At 38.1% G+C, this 18,703-nt stretch overlaps 1 protein-coding gene across 1 annotated transcript in view; it reads right to left on the bottom strand.

Moving 5' to 3' along the window:
- Positions 1-18,703, bottom strand: part of LOC134534716 (uncharacterized) — a 187,094-nt gene that overhangs the window by 26,330 nt on the left and 142,061 nt on the right. The window contains exons 5-6 of the mRNA XM_063373201.1: positions 8,158-8,311; positions 3,767-5,374 (exon numbers count right to left, since the gene is read on the bottom strand). Of these exons, the coding sequence (XP_063229271.1) occupies positions 3,767-5,374; positions 8,158-8,311 (1,762 nt within the window). The remainder of the gene's footprint in view (positions 1-3,766; positions 5,375-8,157; positions 8,312-18,703) is intronic.

The raw sequence follows: 18,703 nt of genomic DNA, 5'->3' as shown, positions 1-18,703 counted from the left end.
AATATTCGATTATCTTGTCCATGGTTTGAAAACATTTTGCTTGAATGAAACAACAATTAAAATATAAAATTTTGCGCAAATTTTTAAAATAAATTGTCAGTATTATCTCAAAAAACGCATTTCATATATACAAAAAATAATCATAGCCATGTGTATGTACAAAGTTACAGCATCTTTCTTTTAGCATTGCAATTTATATCTTGGCAGCTGGTTTCCAAAGGACGCTTTGTATAAGTACAGAAATTATTTTCTGTGTAGACGTTCCGCTCGAAAGCAACGAGAATTTGACCTGGAGACCACGGTGGTTCAGTGATCAGGACCTCGCCTGAAGTGAATACGGGTTCGATTCCCGGCGAGGAAAAACAGTTTTTTCCGCTAGTAGGCAACATGGCGGACGTTGACGTGAACCGGTTCCTCCCATCCATGCATTCGTTAATGCTTCCTTCCCATCTCATCACCTCTAATCGCGTCTAATCACTCCGATGAAGACGATACGTTGAATCATAGTTAATAAGTCAAATTTTATTTAATTAGTTGAATGTTTATTTATCCATGTGCCTTATATTCAAGGGTCAGTTTTAAACAAATACGTGCAATTCATACACCTACGTTTAATATCGTTAGTGTAATAAACAAAATTTATAACAAAGATAACTATTACATTGCAGTTATGAAGTAATACTGTAAAAAAAAAATGTGAGTTAGTCTTTCAGTACTCGCCAGAAATGTGTAACATCTAACCTCGGTAACAAGCAAATATATGTGTTCTCGTATTGAAAATCCACTTAAAATACGAAACTCGGACAAGAAATTTAACGCAGAATTCTTTAAAATAATGACTGAGCGTGATAAATGTACGAAAATTTGTAATTTCAGATACAATTCTCGACGCAAATCACACGCAGTTTCTTCATTCGCCGCTAGAATTCACTGCCGGAGCAGCTTTATTGACTATTAAATCATTCGATTTGCAGAGCGAAAGGTTAAACTATATGGTGAAATTGCTTCGATAAAAACTAAAAAAGACTTTAAAAAAATTCTGAACCTGATTTTCGACAAGGAATTTTATTAAAATACTACCCTTCAGTTTAAAATTCATTAAAGAGTTAGTACTTTGGCTTTGTGAACTTTGGTTCGCGCCATCCGCCACAGATGGCAGCACCGTGGTTACATATTTCCGTTCTATTCACGAGATTACTCCTACCAAATGCCGTACACCGAGAGCTAAGATGAAACACGTCAAAACATTTTCTTTGGACTTTAGATTTTTAGTAAGTTATTCTACTGTCGGTTGGCTGAGTGCCTAACGCGCTTTGGCGGGTAGTACAGATCTGCAGCACGAGGATTACTTCGACGTCGCGGGAAGCGACTGTGGAACAGCCAGCAAAGAGGAAAGAAGCGGTCCCTCGTGCAACCGTCCTGGCGCTGACGGAGTGGCTGGCAGTCAGAGATGTTCCCGCCGTCACTTTCTATTCCCCCTCCTCGTCGCGCGCCTGGCGGCGGCGTCCGCGAACTTCCCCCGAGCCACGTGACAAAGGTCACGCCAACCACCAATGGGATGACCTTTCGGCGACGGCGCGAGTACTCACACCGCATTTCAGAGGCGCAATTAAGTTATAAAGGTTTTGACGTCCTATAGAAATCAAGGCGACAACTAATATTCACCTCTTCAGCTGCTAACAACTGTTGCACATCCGTACCTGTGACATTCTATGGGAAGCAGGGGCGCCACAACAGGGGGGGGGGGAAGGGTATTTTGCCCCCCCTCTGAAACCTTGAAGTGGGGGCAAACGGGGGCAAAGAAAGTGCTGTGTAATCAATTTTTAGATAATAAAACTGCTTAAATAGCACCATTTTCCACCTTGGAACACATTTTTTTCCCGGGGGAGGACCCCCGGACCCCCCGCTTCAATAGGAGGGATCGATGATTCTTTATAAAAAGTTATATTGCCCCCCCTTTCGAAATTTAGTTGTTGCGCCCCTGATGGGAAGAGATATGTGTTTATTTATTTTACGATGTAATATGATCGCTGATTAGACTGCAATGAGGCATGTCCACGCTAGCAATTGTTTCCTTGTAATTGACGGCCGTCTACAACAGAAGCCATTGCCCTTTTTGGCCAGACAATTCAAGAAGTGTTTGCTTCCGCACTGGAGGTTATGGTTTGTGTGCTGACAGTAAGACATGTAGGCTACCAGAAAAAAAAAGTGAGCGACTCTTTCAATATTCGCCAGACATGTGTAACATATATACTCGATAACGAGCAAATTCATGGGTTCTCATGTTGCAAATTCGCTTGTAATACGAAACTCAGACACGAAATTTAACGTATAAATCTTTTAAATAATTCCAAAAGTTATAAAAAAACGGAAATTAATGGTATTTTTAAAATATATTTCTGGACGCAATTAACACGTAGTTTCCGCTCCTGCCGCTAGAATTCGGTGCCGGAGCAGCTATGTCGACTGTCGAATAATTCGATTTCCACAGATGACAGCACTGTTACATTTCTGTTACTTTACTTCCGTTGCATTCACGAAGTTACTTTCACCAAACGCTATATACCGAGAGTTAATATGTTACACATCAAAAAATTAGCCAACCACAAAACACAGAAAATGCTACAAAGCCTTAACACACAGCTGGCCTGGAAATGTTTTCGCGAAAAGTACGTGCAATGGCCCTACATATGAGGCATGATAGCAGGATAGTCATTTCCAATCACGAAACCTCCCAAGGCTAACAGCATCGAGACAGTCGGTCACTCTGATGCGCCTACGGTGTCCCTCTGGCCTGAGACCCTCCCACTCAGACAGTGCCTGATCTGGCCACAGTGTTATCCAACACCCTGTCATTTTATCGGGAAGTAACAACGAGTGCAAATGAGCCGCCTCCGGCGGGACGAGGTCACCACAGACGGATGACGGTGTGACGGAGCAGTGACGTAAAACATGGGTTAATGGTGAAGGAGGGTGAGAGGGAAACACGAGCAATTCGAGAAAACACACCGACTCACTGTGACGTCCAACATTTGTTCCCTTCTTGCGAAAAAAAAACACGTTCCGATCTCATACCTAAATGATGAACACGCTATTATTGGTAGTAAAGCACTGTGCACTGTAACATTATTTATGTTCGTTATGCCAAAAAATAAGCTCTAATTAATTAATCTATATTGTGTTTCAAGGTTTAGCCACATTAAAATAGTGCATTGTTCGGACATTTTGCTCTGTATTTCAGCAGGTATCAATATTGTTTGGAGGTTAGTACATTACCATTTGGACATGTTAGAACCACGATCGTCAGGTTAGCTTATGAGACAATAACTGTGAAAGCCTTCAAATTATTCCAAATGCTTCTCGATAGATTTAGTCATGGATGCTCATTGCTTATATAGCAATGTTTTGGTGAATGAGACTTATATAATGGATTGAATTAGGTGCACCAAGTCAGTAACTAAGAACTAAGTGGCGCAGAGATTCCAAGATTTAGCGTTGGTGTGTAACCATGTGACTTAAAACACCTTATATAAGGCTCCTTGGTACCAAGAATGACACAGTACCCAAGTAATGATAAAGGGTTAGACCATCTGGAGATGGTTTGGGAAACCCCAGCCATTGCTGTAGGATACCATAGCTTTCAAATGGAAGAAAAATTAATTCATGAATCGAACCTAGGACCTTATATCCAACAGTTAGGTGTCCTGACCACTAAATCAATCCATCAGAGCAACTTTCTTAAGTATCTACTAATTACTAGTGTTACCTGCCATGCCGCCCTTGAGAGCAGATGTGGAACAGCTGACAGTCCGTTTCCACATCGGCGTAATACCCTCCTGGTACTTTATCCTTGCATGTGAAACTGGTCGTTGGCAGAGTGTCACCACTGTAGTACCCCGAATTCACTTGCCTGGCCGACCTTCTGTGTGAACTGTCTCGTCTCGTGGGTGACGCACACTTCTCCCTGCCCACACTTTTGCTACACTTAGGACGTACATGTTTCCCTGAATTCGCGACACTTGGCCGTCTGTATTCGTTGCCATTAGAAGAAACACTCGCAACATGATAGTTGAAAACACGACTTCTTGTCACTTCACTGATACGTCTCGCCATATTTTCCAAATCCTCGGGCACCCAAGCAGCTTCCTTATTCTTCTTATGAACATGCTCTTGATGCCTGGAATCTTTTCCATATGAGTTATCTTCGTCGCTATTAGGGTTTACTCTTTTTAGGTGATATCCAAGTTTCTTAGTTTTCATAAGTGTTTTATCAGTTTTCTTGATGGTATCGGTGCCTCTCTTCTGTCTTTCATAGCCCTGCTGAGCTGCTGTATTCGACCTGGCGCTGCTGACTCGGGGCACATCTCTGAAGAAGGGATCTGTATGGACATCGTGCTCTTGATACTCGTCGTAGGAACTCGGTAGACTGCTCGTCTCGGTCAGCTGCGGCGACGACACCGTCAGGTTCACTGACACTAGCGGGCTTAGCCTGAAGTGGTCGGAGTAGTTCGTGGCAGTGCCACCTGCCTGGGGCTTGAAGAAGAACCCTTTGCTGTTCATGCTCTTGGAGGTGCTGATGGTGGTGGCGACGACTGCAACCGATGGAGTGGCGAGGAGCTGGTGTCCTTGCTGGTGACTGTTAAAATTTATGTTCAAGGGATTTTGAGAGTGGAAGTTGATGCCATGATGACCCTTGAAGCCATCGCCGCTGTTCGAGATCTTGGTCCTCAAATTATGTGCCGCATGCACTATTGGACTCTGCCTATTCAGACTTTGGCTGATGGAAAATGGAGGGCGTTTCGTTGTTGTGGACGAAGACGGGGAAGGCTGTGACAGCTGGTGATTGATAAATCCGGGAGATATTGAAGGAAAAGGTCTGTGAAATTCCTGCGAGGAGTCTCGACCAGGGAAGGGGTTGGCATTGAAAGACTGTGGCTGGCTTGTCGAAGTGATGGAGAACCCAGAAGGGCCATGATTGTGGATATTGAACAGGTGGGCTGGAGAGTGGGTAGTGGATGTGAACCTGTTGTTCAGAAATTGCTGGTGGCGGATCTGGGGATCGTCCTGGTGACCCGGGGTTGACGCTGGCAGGAACCCGCTCTGTCCCGGCTTGTCAACATTCACCCGAGGAGGCTGGTACGAGTGCAAGCTGTGGATACCATAGGGGTGGTCTTCATCGTGGGAGTGAATGGTCGGTAGGAACTGTTCCCTCGATGGTGTGGTAAAGAAGAAAGGTCTGCTCGTAGTGGTTGTTGTGGTGGTGGCAATAATTGTGGTCGTGGTAGAAGGAGGGGTGGTGGTCAGAGGCGAAGATGTGGCTTCCCGGCTCAGGTCGTCATGGTAGTTTGCTTCTGTGCTTTCTTCCTCCGAGATACTGAAAACAGAAAGGATGGATTAGTTATTCCTATTGTTCTTGGTTTCCTGCCCCTAAAGACTGTCAAGAATAAGGTTAACTTGCTATCATATTTAACCTTACATATTTTTAGACGCTGGTATGATTTTTGCTAGGAATTCTTCTGTAACAAGACATGAGCAGTGTACTTCATTTTAAGTTTTAAATGAAACAAAAAAAATACAAAATATTTTTGTAGGGAAAAACTGTTTGACATTATATCTTTTGATAACTATTTTTGAAGAATAAAGATAACAAATGTTTGAAATTTGTTTATCAGAAATTGATAGGTTCAAGGGTATTAATCAATTTCATGAAGCTCGTGAGGGAGGCCCTCGATTCATTGACCTCTGGTCTGTCCCGAACACAACCGAAGTTCGCCACTCACTCGCGAAAGTTTGCGGTCGGAACAAAGTACACGATTTACATGCATGCTACAATCTTTTTACTACCCCCCATAAACTCTTCTTCCGGACCATCCTGTTTGTACTGTATTGTGCTGTTTGCTTAATACATTGTCCGAGCCCAAGGTATCTCCTGTGTGCATGCAGGTTTTACCTGGGCAAACATGGCATATATCTAGTCTACATTTAAGATAGGGGAGTAAGTCGTGGCTTCAATCGCCTTCATGGCTGGCGAATCCCTGAACCAAGTACACGATGCACGCGACCCTATCCCTGCATGGCTAATCCACAGCATGACTAGGCTTATAGGCTTCGGCCAGAGTAGCACCTAGGTCCCACTCTAACCTCAACACATACCACAGAAACCACTTAGTTTTAGTCAGGTTAGAAATTTAAGTATTTTAAACTACCATACTGAAAAAAAACTGCGAACGAATTCTTGCGTGAAATTGTCGAATCTATTGTTTTACAATAGCAAAACAAAAAAAAAATGGAAGATGCGCGTCCTTGGACTACTCTTTCCAAGAGCGGATTTATTATTACACACTAGCTTTAAACCCTTGCAGGACCAACATAGGCTCCTTATATGGGACAGCAGTAGGCTTGGAATGGCCTCCTAAGACACTGGGAAATGACCTGGAGGAGTTAGGGAAACGGCTATAGCGAGAGCATCGTTGCCACCCAACGACCTCAAAACCCACTCACCTAGCCTATGGTCGACTCAGAAGAGAACCCCACCTAAGGGTATAATTTACAGTCGGTATACACGCACTTATTGAAACACATTATGATTTTAATCTTAATTAATTTGGGTTTTCAATTCATAGTCGCTGAAACAAGTACTACTTATTTGCCAACCTTGAAGTAGTGCTTCATCATATTATGGATCCTCAAGTATTTCTTATCATGAATTCATATTAAGAATGTAAGTAATACTTGTTCCCTATTTAATATTTCTCAAGAATTCATTGTCAATAAAACTACGCTTATTAATATATTTAAGTGGTTTTCCATCAAGTATGGGCTGTAGATGACTTGAACATAAACCTACCTATGTTACAATTGCGATGATATTGGCATTTTAATGGAAATTGGCCAAAGCCTTAAAATATAGCTTACAAATACAAAACATGGTATATATATTTAAATTTTTAAGCAAATATAGATTTTTAATTTTGTTTAAAATAGTTTTATGATGTACATTAAATAATTTTGAAAATATTTTCATTTGATTTATTTACAGCGGAGAAAATGAAAAATGAAAATCGACATTTAGTTTTTAGATGGAATTGGACTGGTACCCGTAGGAGCCGGCTGCCCCACCAGTCGTTCCGGCCAGACCAAGGAATGCGCGAGGTGAAATGAGATGGATTGTGAAGCAGTGACGGAATGAATTTGTGCAGGAAACGGGAGCACCCCGAGGAAACCCACAAGCCACGGCAACGTCCGCCACATTTCCGACTTGCGAAAAACAGGGGTTCGATCCCGCAGGGAAACTATCCCCGATCGTAGTGGTGGGTGGCGAGAGTTCCGCTCGACCACTGGGCCTCATCATAGCGGAGAAAATATATTAATTAATGTAAACTACACGATTTATTGAAAAAAAAAAGATAACTTCATCATCTGGATTTTTTGTTGCGATTTTACTAAGCCATGACTAGGGACAGGCATTTTTCGAGAAAAGATCTGAACACTAATTAGACTGCAACAATGTATACCCGCACCTGTGGTTTCTTCCTTGTGATTGGCGGCCGTCTGCGAGAGAAGTCGTTGCCTTATTTGGCCGAGCCACTCAGGACGCGTTTACTTCCGCACTGAATCACTGCGATTGGTGTTGTTACAATCGATATGTACCTGGGAGAAACTCTCCCAATCACGAAACACAGACGATGTTACAGTGTTTTAACTTTCATCTAGTCCCAAAATCTTTTCGCGAAATCTGCATGCCCCTAGCCATGTCTAGATACCTGAATAATTGTATGGTAACAGGATGAACTACACACTATTGTACACAAATAATCGGGTGTCTATTGTCCATTGGCTGCTGTCACATTTTTACCTTCCCGCCGGATTGCATGTGATCGGGTCATTTTAAATTTGTGATGTGGTTATTTGTCTCTTTTCCTTGGGGGCGGGTCCAATACGGTCCAATAAAGGACGCGGTTCAAGTGTATAATGTTATTAATACCAGCCTAGCCATGACTTGGTTTTGAAAAGCGCTTGTCCGCGAGTCTGTCGCAGAGAGCCAGCGGCCAGGCCGAAGGGCATGCAGGCCTAAGGGAAGAGAGGAAGGAGGGAGGGAGGGTGGTTGGGAGGGAGGGAGGGAGGGAGGGTGGTTGGGAGGGAGGGGGCGCCACTGACCTGAGCGGCGGCGAGTTGCCGTACAGCTCCAGGTTGAGGTCGTAGAAGCTCAGCGTCTTGTTGCAGTCCACCTCGTCGACGCGCTCGCACACGCGCGTCTCCTGGTCGAACACGGTGCCGTTCAGGCACAGGAACTTGATGTCCGTGATCTCTCCTGCGACGACACACACGCACACACACACAGTAAGTAATCAGTACCTGCTGCGAGGCCGGTAGAAACATGGGTGGAAGCTTCGCCTTCGACGCGGCCGAATCCCCACGATCTGCACATCCTCACCACACACTCATGCAGTCTTGTGTCGCGCAACGTGTCTCGAATTGAGACCATTCTCGAAAGTATCATTCTGCCACTATTGTTTTCTTGAATTCGTGTTAAAGTAAGTGCTTGTGGACGGTATTGGCCGTGGACTTTGCGGGAACATGGAATATTTACTTTTATGGAGGGGACCCTCCCTCCGGAAAATTTGAAACATTTGCCATTTCAAACAACATTATTAAACTTCGAGGATGGTTTTGCTAATTTTTTTTAAGATATTTTAATATTATTTCCCGATAATTTTTACTCAGGTTAGTTTCAAGATTGATTACGATCGAATTTCCTGTATAATCGCGTCATTACACGTGGCAATATAATCTTTGGATTTTTTTCTAATACGAAATAGATATTGGAATAGATATTGACCAGCACAATAACTTACAAGATTATAAAAATATAATTTTTCTTTCTCCGTTAAAGTCCATATGTTTAATAGAACACTGGACACACAAATAAATAGAAATGAAAAGCAACGACGTTGGGCCCTGGTGTTCCCCTGTTCGTGAGCTAACATAACGTGCTGCTTTACATGTAAAAGTGTGGAAATAAGTACCACGGTACCATACTTTAAAAAAAAATGTCCAAATTGAGACTTGTTACAAGAAACAAACTATACTTAGGAACAACTTGCAGGATAGCTTCCTTATATCTCTGTTTGGCTCAACGTGGCATAAATAGTCTACAAATACGATAATCGAGCAAATATAAACATTATTGCAGAACTTTAGTCTATTAGATTATTATTTTCTATCTTAATAGATGAGGGCTGTGGTGTTTCTGATAATATACTCATTTTCCTATATATAAGTTTTGTTACAATCACAAATGACATAACATGAGGATGATCATTATGGTTGGGGGGAGAGGGAGAGATGTATTTTTTTTATACTAAAGAACCAAGTAAAATATATATTGGCCCGTTAATAATTAATTCAATTGGTGATTGGCCCGTACTGTATAAACGTTAGCTATTTCTGGAACAGAACATAGTTTTTATCACTTTTTCGAAGTCTGTTGAGGCTATAATGTCACTTAGAAGTCATATTCATTAAATAATCAGCTATTTCATCTAGGGAGTCACTGGCTTGAATCTGTTGACGTATATTAGACTTCAAGAAGGTTTAAAAACTTGGGGAGATAACATTTAAGTCTCGGTCCCAAGCGCCATGTTGATTGTTTTCATTTATCGTCATTAATTTTGTTTACGGCTGTTCCTAATATCTTAACATGATACCTACTTTGCATTTGTAGTTCTGGCACAAACAATTTCAACAGATATTCTAAAAAGGCGCACAAATCTTCGTACTTATCATTACTTGTGTGACTTTTTACATCGATTATATTACACGTAGTTTGAATCTTTGTGACCCATCCAATGCAACGGAAATATCTAATTAAAATTTTAGAAATAGCTCTTACATAAAAGTAATGACGAAAAAACTAAAAAAAATCATTATATGTGGAAAATATAAATAACTCAAAATTAAAACTATAGCAAAAAATAAAGCTATAATATTGCTAGGACTTATTCATGTACGCCATGAGAGTTATTTTTCTTTGACATGTCTACTTTAAACTCTCGCTTTAAATGTTGGCTTCGCTCGTTGAATTGGACAGCTTGCTATAATTGGGTTCTTTGCAACAAAAACGTACGGGTTGGAATTTATTATAATCGAAATATAACTACACCAACTGGTGTCACTGCCAAGTTCCAGTTGAAATTTCGTGTTCTTAGAAATTATGTTTACCATAAAATTGAAAATTCGCGTCGCAGCATTCGCCAAAGATTCTAAAGCAAAGTGTCGTTTTTACGAGCATGTTGCTTTTTAACATTTTCATCGCTAACTACTGATCTATAACGAGAGTGAAACAACCAGTTTCACCAGACTGGCTCCTCTTTCGTGTTGGACGAACTCCAAACATTCCTGTTGGTTCCCACGCGAGATAAAGGTTATCAAGTGTTCTTCGAAAGTAGATATAAGTATATCAGTAGGTAAAGGCACGCACTCTGATTACTCACGATCATCAGGATGAAACATAAGCAGTGTTTCACGGGAGAATGTTGCGAGTCTTGGTTCACAGCACTGCCATTGTGTTATAAATTACTAGAGAAAGAAAAATTGTAAGTTTTTAGAATCTAAATAACGTGGGTGTTCACGGAAGGCCGTGGTATATGCAGTTTATTTAGGTTCTATAATAATTTGTGGGTCCTATGATTTCCAAGGTTCCGCAGTTCTTCGACTGCTCGGACAAATGCCACCTATTCTTAGGCTGCTGACAAGTGAATGTCTGAACTAGGTGTACTGTGATTACATACTTTGTTGGTTGTTGTTTCCTTATTGGCTTAGAGTCCTCCAGATAAACTGTTATCCATAAAAAGAAGTAGCACTAAGGTAAAAAAAAAGTATTGAAATGAATCAGTTATTCTTTTTTCTAGTCTTTATATATATTTAAAAGCTGATGGCTATTTTTGATATTCACTGTCCAAAGGTCGTGCGAATGACAGAAATGATAATTAACATAATGTAGGTGAATTTCTGTTAAGATTATTTACATGGAAATCATCACTCTCACCAATGAAAAAAAAATGTTTATGAAAGTTCATGTTAGGTTGTGATCAACACCAATGTTAGAAAATTTTAATAAGTTGGATGTTTTTAGTTGTGGTAACTATTGAGGTATTGTGAGGGTTTTCTAAGTCAACATTTTTTAGTAAGTTAGATATATGTAAAATTATTAACATATTTATTATTTACAATAAACTTATTGTTTGAATTAATTTGTTTATATTTTCTTACAGATATACTATTTTATTAGGTCCATCATTCCAGCCACATAAACGAACTACAATTAAAGAATGCTAATTAATGATTTTTATAAGTGTTAAAGACCAAAAAAAAGGCAACAAATTTACAAATTTATACACTATTAATAGTAGGTCATGCCATGCATATGGTTAAGAGATATAAGAAATAACACAACACCACACATTTTCAAGAGCCAGTAATGTGTTAGTACAGATCTACAAATATGTTGTCATGCAAAACCTCAGACACCAAGCCCTGCCAAGCATTTTACGAACTTATTTGAGTAAAAATAAAAATTTTAAATGTTAGTTTCTGTATAGATATAATTAGCTACACAGTTATAGATATTACCATTAGTGATTTCGTATGAAATTCATAGTCAAATGGACAGTAGGTTACTTGACTATCTAGCTTCAAATTAAATTCAACAACAGTAATAATATTATTTATCAAATATTTTACGGTTTAAGCAACGTTAGGGAACATCATGGAAGCAAATACAGTGTGTTGATTCAAATGAGATAATGTTCTGAAAGTAATGACCTATAACTTTGAGTCGTGGGTTCAAGTACTACCTCGGAAAAAACACTTAGCTTCCGTGCATAGTGCGGTGACGTTAATTTTAACTGCAATAAAATCAAATAGGCATTATTTCTCGTGAAGTAAATGAAGTCTTTTTGTATTTTTAAAGGGTAAAATATGTTATATTATATCAAAGTAAGCATTAAATTTTAATTTTTCAATTGATGTTACTTATAAATAAAAATGGTAATAAGCTTACACGTTTTCTAATTCTTTATTTAGAGGATAAATTATTTGTACGAAGCGTAATAAATTAACACTTTTGTTTTCTTTACATAACCATAACACAATCGATTAAGGAACAACAAGTAAAAAGAATCACGCAATAATATTAGAGCAAGAAGCGTAGCTCACGTCTAAAAGGTAATCCGGTACGAGATTTAAAAGGTCATATTATGGTCTATATCGATTAACCTAAATAACACCAAAATGTAAGTCAATATATTGCATAACACTAAAACGCATTGCAATACACGAAATGCAACTAATTACTTAATTTACTTAAATTATTTAATTTAGTCAGTTAAAATTAAAAATTTCATTCGTAAACCTTTAATTAATGTGTTTATTTAGGAAATTAATTTTTTTATCATGTACATAACATTATTTAGTTTCTAGTGTGTATTTATTTCTACGTAGGCTGTATATATTTTAAAAGTAAAGAGTAAAAACATTTTATTTAGAAAACTTTATAACAGCTAAGTTATTAAAACCAGTCAATATATGATAGAAAGAAAAAGTAATCCGTAAGGAAACTGGGCTATTAAAATTACAAGTTTATTTTATTCATTCATATTTATAGCACTGCAATTATAAGGCAGAGACAAAAATAAAAATTCTAATTCGAAACTATGTCAGAACCATAAATAAATAAAGACCCGCAAATATTCTAAAAATAACGTGGTTCCATTCGTCGAGGTTATGACGCTTTGATGCTTTTCTCTTCAAGCAGTGTAAAATAGTATCTTTAGAGCAACAATAGAAATAACCATAGAAACATTTTGTCCAACTTGCATATAAATAAAAATAAATATCAGTATTACGTTTATTTCTTGTAAAATTTTCTTTGCTATGTTCGCTATGTTTGGACATTGCAATAACTTGGCTTCAACACAAACTTTTCTTTGCAAAAATAGTACTTCTTTGACATTAAGAAAATTCTTGCACTATTTTAACGACAATGGAAAGTTTATTTTAATGTAAACTAACACGCTAAACAAACATTGTGTTCGGCAGCAACTTACCTCTGCAAATGCTCATATTTAAACAAACCATTTGTGTGGAAAATAGAGCGATTTTATAGTGTATACTCATTCCCTGTTTCAGTACGACATTTCTAAATGCCCTGTAACACTGTCAAATTTTCGCTTCCAACACCTTTCAAATAAAGTTGGAGGGTTATGACGCCACCAAAAACATCACTAGAACATTTATGATTGTTTGACAAGTTGGATTATTTGAGTTTCCATCAAATATTTTGCATATAGGACGGGTTCTGAAAGAAATTGGATGTTGGATGAGATCAGCCAATCAAAATCGTGCCTAGAGAAAACGGAAATGACATCGGTTTCGGTCTCAACGATTCTTTAAAATGTTGAGGAGCTCATGGGTGATTAAAGAGGTTAAAAAGCTTAAATAACTAAAATAATGTAAATATTAATGTCGCAAACGAAATATTTTATGCGTGATAATGAAATTAATTTTATATAACTTTAAAAAATCATTAAAAATTTATTACATTTTGTAAATAATATTATTGTGATTTAAATTTATACATGTTCAAAAATTATAAATTCACAACCATAATAATAACAAGTTTAAAAATTCGGTCAAGTACTGTTATTTATTATTCAGTTTCAAATTTGAGAAAATAATTGAATATATATATAATGGAGAGTATATATAATGGAGAAAGTTGGAAGTAATTTTCCGTCCAGTTCTTCCCCTACAACTCTATTGTCAAATATACTGGAGGCAAATATCTGAAAGTGCGACAGGGCCTTAACTGCTACCGTGCTACTGCCGGCGCCGTGCTGGCTTTACTTCATGTGTTAGCGTGCTGTCCTGGCGCGGATGCACACCATTTGCCCGAATTACCGCTTCTCCGAGCGACGATTCGGACAAATGTCGGCCTCGTGTTGGCGATCGGAGGAGTTGCATACGTGATTTTAAATTTAAATTTTAATTTAAAAAATGCAACACTATATATCATAGAGGTTTAACGCTCTCGCATTAGCATTCTTTAGCAAACCTTTTGAGTCTAATAAATCACAAATCATAGAAATAAAATAATGAAAACACATATTGTTATATTAAATATACTTACCCATTATAATAATTTTCCGTAAACATTTAGGCCTATTACATTTTAAAAATATATTTTATTTACGTATGTTTTAATCTTCGGTATTAACCTCATTTACTACGAAATTCATTTTCTAACGCGCTTGCGTACAATCAGTGCGAATCTGCCCTGGCCGGAGTGACGTCACGTCCAATCAGACTCCAGGTTTGGGAACAGCACGTGCCAGTACGTCCTACTGCAGCAGGGCCTTGAACCGGTGATGCTCAGTCTGACGTCATGCTTGGTTACACCAACACCTCGCTGTCTATACACCAGGGTTTCCGAATCGGTGATACCAATAGTGATAAGTTGTAGCGTTGCAGGTGGAATGCGATCAAATGCTGTCAAGTTCCATTGACCCTGATATTGAAAGTTTGATAATGGACAAACAACAACAAGCTTCCTACTAAAAATAGCTTTTTTTATGAATCTTGATTTTTTGACTAACTTTTAAATAATTGTCTAAATTTGTTTTTTGTAATGTTGTTCAATTTTAAATAATGTCAATAATTGTTTTTCAGAGTTGTATGTTATAAATTAAACTGCCATTTTGCTATAGATAAGTTATTTTTTACTAAATTAAAAAAAAACGTAGCTTATATGTTAATATCTTAAACTAAAAGATTAAGTAAGCCTAGTGCCTAGTGGCACACCAAAGTATCTAAAAATTTCAAGTGCTAGGCAGTTGCTAAAACGTTGAGAACCCCTGCTCTATACTGTTAGAAATTACGACAAATTCACGGACTTTACAACGAAGATAACTGAATGTTCGTAGAAAATACACCGTATTTTAACTTAGAAATTATTTTTTTTTTGGTATAAACAGGGTAATCGCACACGAGGTAGAAATAAGACGCACACGGGTCTTAGTTTTTGAATGTTATTCTTATATACCAATATTATTCTTTCGGGTTCATTTTTAAATTAAGTGATCTTTGCACCCGTTAATTTACGAAGATAACTATAAATTTGCGATGATCCCTGGATAATTTGTAAATATCTTCGTAAATATAATGTAAATGTTTTAACTGTGTACCTAACACGATAATGTAGTTTTTGTTGGAATTAGGCAACTGCTTGCTTTACTTTGTAAGTTATTATTGGTTATTTTAACGATTCAGGTGCTCTCTGTCAAATCTCGCTACATCCCTCGGACTGCTCACACACACAGCATGGTTACAATCTATGTTAACCCCAACAGCCATGGGACAGGATTTAACGTTACATTTTCGTGTAGAGTAGGAAGTTATCCTTCCTGGTCCATTTATCCAATGCAAATACTTACCTACTCGAAACTAAACCTATGAAATACAATGTGTCAATAATAGAATGTCCCAGTTTCAAAACAATTTACAACATTAAAGGTGAACTAACCTAGTTTTACTTACAAATGTGCAATATGTGCGCCTTTAGTTATACGGCACACATCCAAACTAGAGTCCAATTCTTCCCACAATTTGGTTAACAAGTTGGAGTAATGAAAGAAATAGCCTCTTCAATTATGTGTCTCAAATTTGGAAAATCATTAGGTAGCGGCGGAACTTAGACACGATCTTTTATAAATCCCCAAAGGGAAAAAAAATTGCTTGGCGTTGTGTCGGGTGAACGTGGAGTCTAGCGAAAAAAGAATTGCTCTGTCGTCTCGACCATTACGACCAATCCGACGGTAAGGGACTGCGACGTTCAACCACTCTCGTACAAAGAGATTCCAGTTGCCAAATAAAGTTTACAGTTTCACCCTCCACTAATTGGGGAAAGATCCATTCTTACAAAATAAGTGGCGTTGCAGGCGAGAAAAACAAACAGTGCTCGCTCATGCGCTTATCTAAAACTGTTTGAGTAACTCTTTAATTGTGACCTCGCACCAACTCTCTACAACGCTTAGAGTTGATTCCATTAAAATGTATAAATGGGACATTCCTTTATGTACGTAATGTACTATCCATTGGATCTTAATAAGTTAAGAAAAAAACGTAGATGATACTATATTTGGCTTTCATGTGATTTTCATTCATGGCATCGAATTTATTTATGTAAAATGTAGGCTGTCATCTCAGTGAAGATTCAATAAAAAATCAGACGAAACCCTTTTGATTTAAACAAATTCATGGACCTACGCTATTGCTGGATTATACTGGTTGTCATAGGAAAAATAGGAAAACCTCAAGAATTGACAGAAAGGAGAAACAAGAAAAATCAGCTGATTGACATCAGATTTCTTGTTACTTTATCAGAACAATTTAACTTAAACGTACCTATAAAGCTTGAACGTTCTGGATAATTTGTGAAAAATAATTAGTTAAGAGCACTTAAATATTATATTATAGTTAAGGTTTACATATTGTTTCCGGGGTAATCACATATACAATCACTAAAATCAAATACACTTTTTTTAATACAGCGTATTTTTTTTAAAACTATAATTAAGCGTCTGTCGTGACTTTCTTAGAAAGTGAAATAGTGTAACAAACATTTTTTTCAGAGGATTTGTTGTTTTCTGTATCGACCGCGGCCAAGGTCGTTTACCTCTGTGGCCTCGACAAACCACTTGGAAGCAAATTACTTCAAACATTTCCTACGGACCAGGAAGACACGTTCTTATTTAACTCGATACCGCTAGCCAATCCATTTGCAAAATTACCCGCACACATTCGTCTTCGTAAAGAAAAAAATCTATATTCATAAAAATGTAAATGTACCGATTGCTTTGAAATGTTGACAACGTTGCATTCGAATGCGCGTGTTTTCATAAATGTACTTATGTCCCACCTGTGACAGGTAAAAAGATAGATAAAAATATAGATTGGTAAAAACATAGATTTAATATTGTCATTGATATAGAGATATAGATATAGGTATACATAAGATAGAGATGGAGAGATTTAGAGAGAGATATAGATATTAATAAATATATATAGAGATAGAGAGAAATATAGAGATAAACATAGAGATAGAGAATTAGAGAGAGATAGAGGGATTCTATGTATGTGTGTACTTACTCAAAACAAATTACTATATATACATATATATATATATATATATATATATATATATATATATATATATAGATGGGGGCATTGCAACACATACTGGGCATTAGCTAGTAAATTAATATAGAAATAATAACTTTTAAGTTTTTTTGCAGTTCTTAGGTCCTACTTGATTGCTATTTTTTTAAAAATATTTAGTATATGTTAAAATGATTGACTGGTTTAAATTTTTTACCTCAGAACCAAACGAACCTGTGTCTCAACTCAGCAATTTTCAATGATACTGTTTTTCTTAGACCTTCGTATGCGTGTGACCGGGAACAAGGCACTTCAGAATAATTTCTTCCGAATGGGGCAGATTTATTTTTATAACAGCCACAGGTACATAACGTTGTAACTAGACCCCAGCTATGGACTTAGGCTGTTACAACTTTCGCCGAATGATGAAGGAATTGTTCCTGAGTGAGTTACGGGAGAGGGAGAGAGAGAGAGAGAGGGAGAGAGGGAGAGATGTTCGGTTCGCGCTCTCGCGGGAGGGAGGCTTCGTGAGCCGGCGAAACCGGCCGATGACACGCACTTTTCCCTCATCCGTCCAGTTGGCCTGGACCAAGCCTCGCGGGGTGGAACGGGTGGCGGGTAAAAAGGGGAGGAGCGGACTAACGGAAGGACTTTCCCCGCCGCGGCAGTACCGATATCGCGGTGCTCTCTCTCCGCCAGCGCCCGTACAACTCCCGCCATATTGGTTTCTTTTTCTTTTGTTATGTGTAACACCTTCGTTCTCGGTACACAGCATTTGGTAGGAGAGGCGGTTGAATTTTAACAAGATGGGCAGTACTTCAATAAAATTCCTTGTCGAAAATCAGATCCAAAGCCGGGGGTTTTTTTTAGAGTCTTTTTCGCTTTCATCGGAGCCGTTTCTTTATATAGTTTAACCTTTCGCTATGCAAACCAAAATGATTCTATTGAGGGCGAAGCTGCTCCAGCAGTGAATTTTAGCGGCGGGTGCGGAAACTACGTGTGTGGTTGAAATCACAATTTTCGTTTATTAATCATGCTTGGCAATATTTTAAAGATTTCTAGGTTAAGTTTCATTTCCTAGGTTCCAATTTTTGTATTATAAGTGTATTTGCAACAGGAGGACACATATATTTGCTCGTTACTGAGGTTATATGTTACACATCGCTGGCGAATACTAAAGATTCACTCACATATTTTTTTCTTCGTTTTCCCGTCATTTCTTTTGTCAAAGGGCTATTTATAAAAAATTTACTCGATACCTCCATTGTATTTTTTATCCTTCCACAAATATTTTCAACAGATATTCACATATTGTAAAATGATTGGTGTAAAAAAGAGCGCAAGTGTACGTAATCATTATCACTTGCCCGACGTTTTACACATTTCATATTACACTTAGGGAATATCCGTTGAATATATTAACGATTTAACATCAAACGCGAGAGAGGTATCGTATTTAAATAATATAAATAGCCCTTAAACAAAAGTA

Source organism: Bacillus rossius, chromosome 8, assembly GCF_032445375.1.
Source record: "Bacillus rossius redtenbacheri isolate Brsri chromosome 8, Brsri_v3, whole genome shotgun sequence".
Classification (NCBI taxonomy): Eukaryota; Metazoa; Arthropoda; class Insecta; order Phasmatodea; family Bacillidae; genus Bacillus; species Bacillus rossius.
The sequence above is the reverse complement of the archived record's forward strand: the minus strand, read 5'-3'. Positions and strand labels throughout refer to the sequence as shown.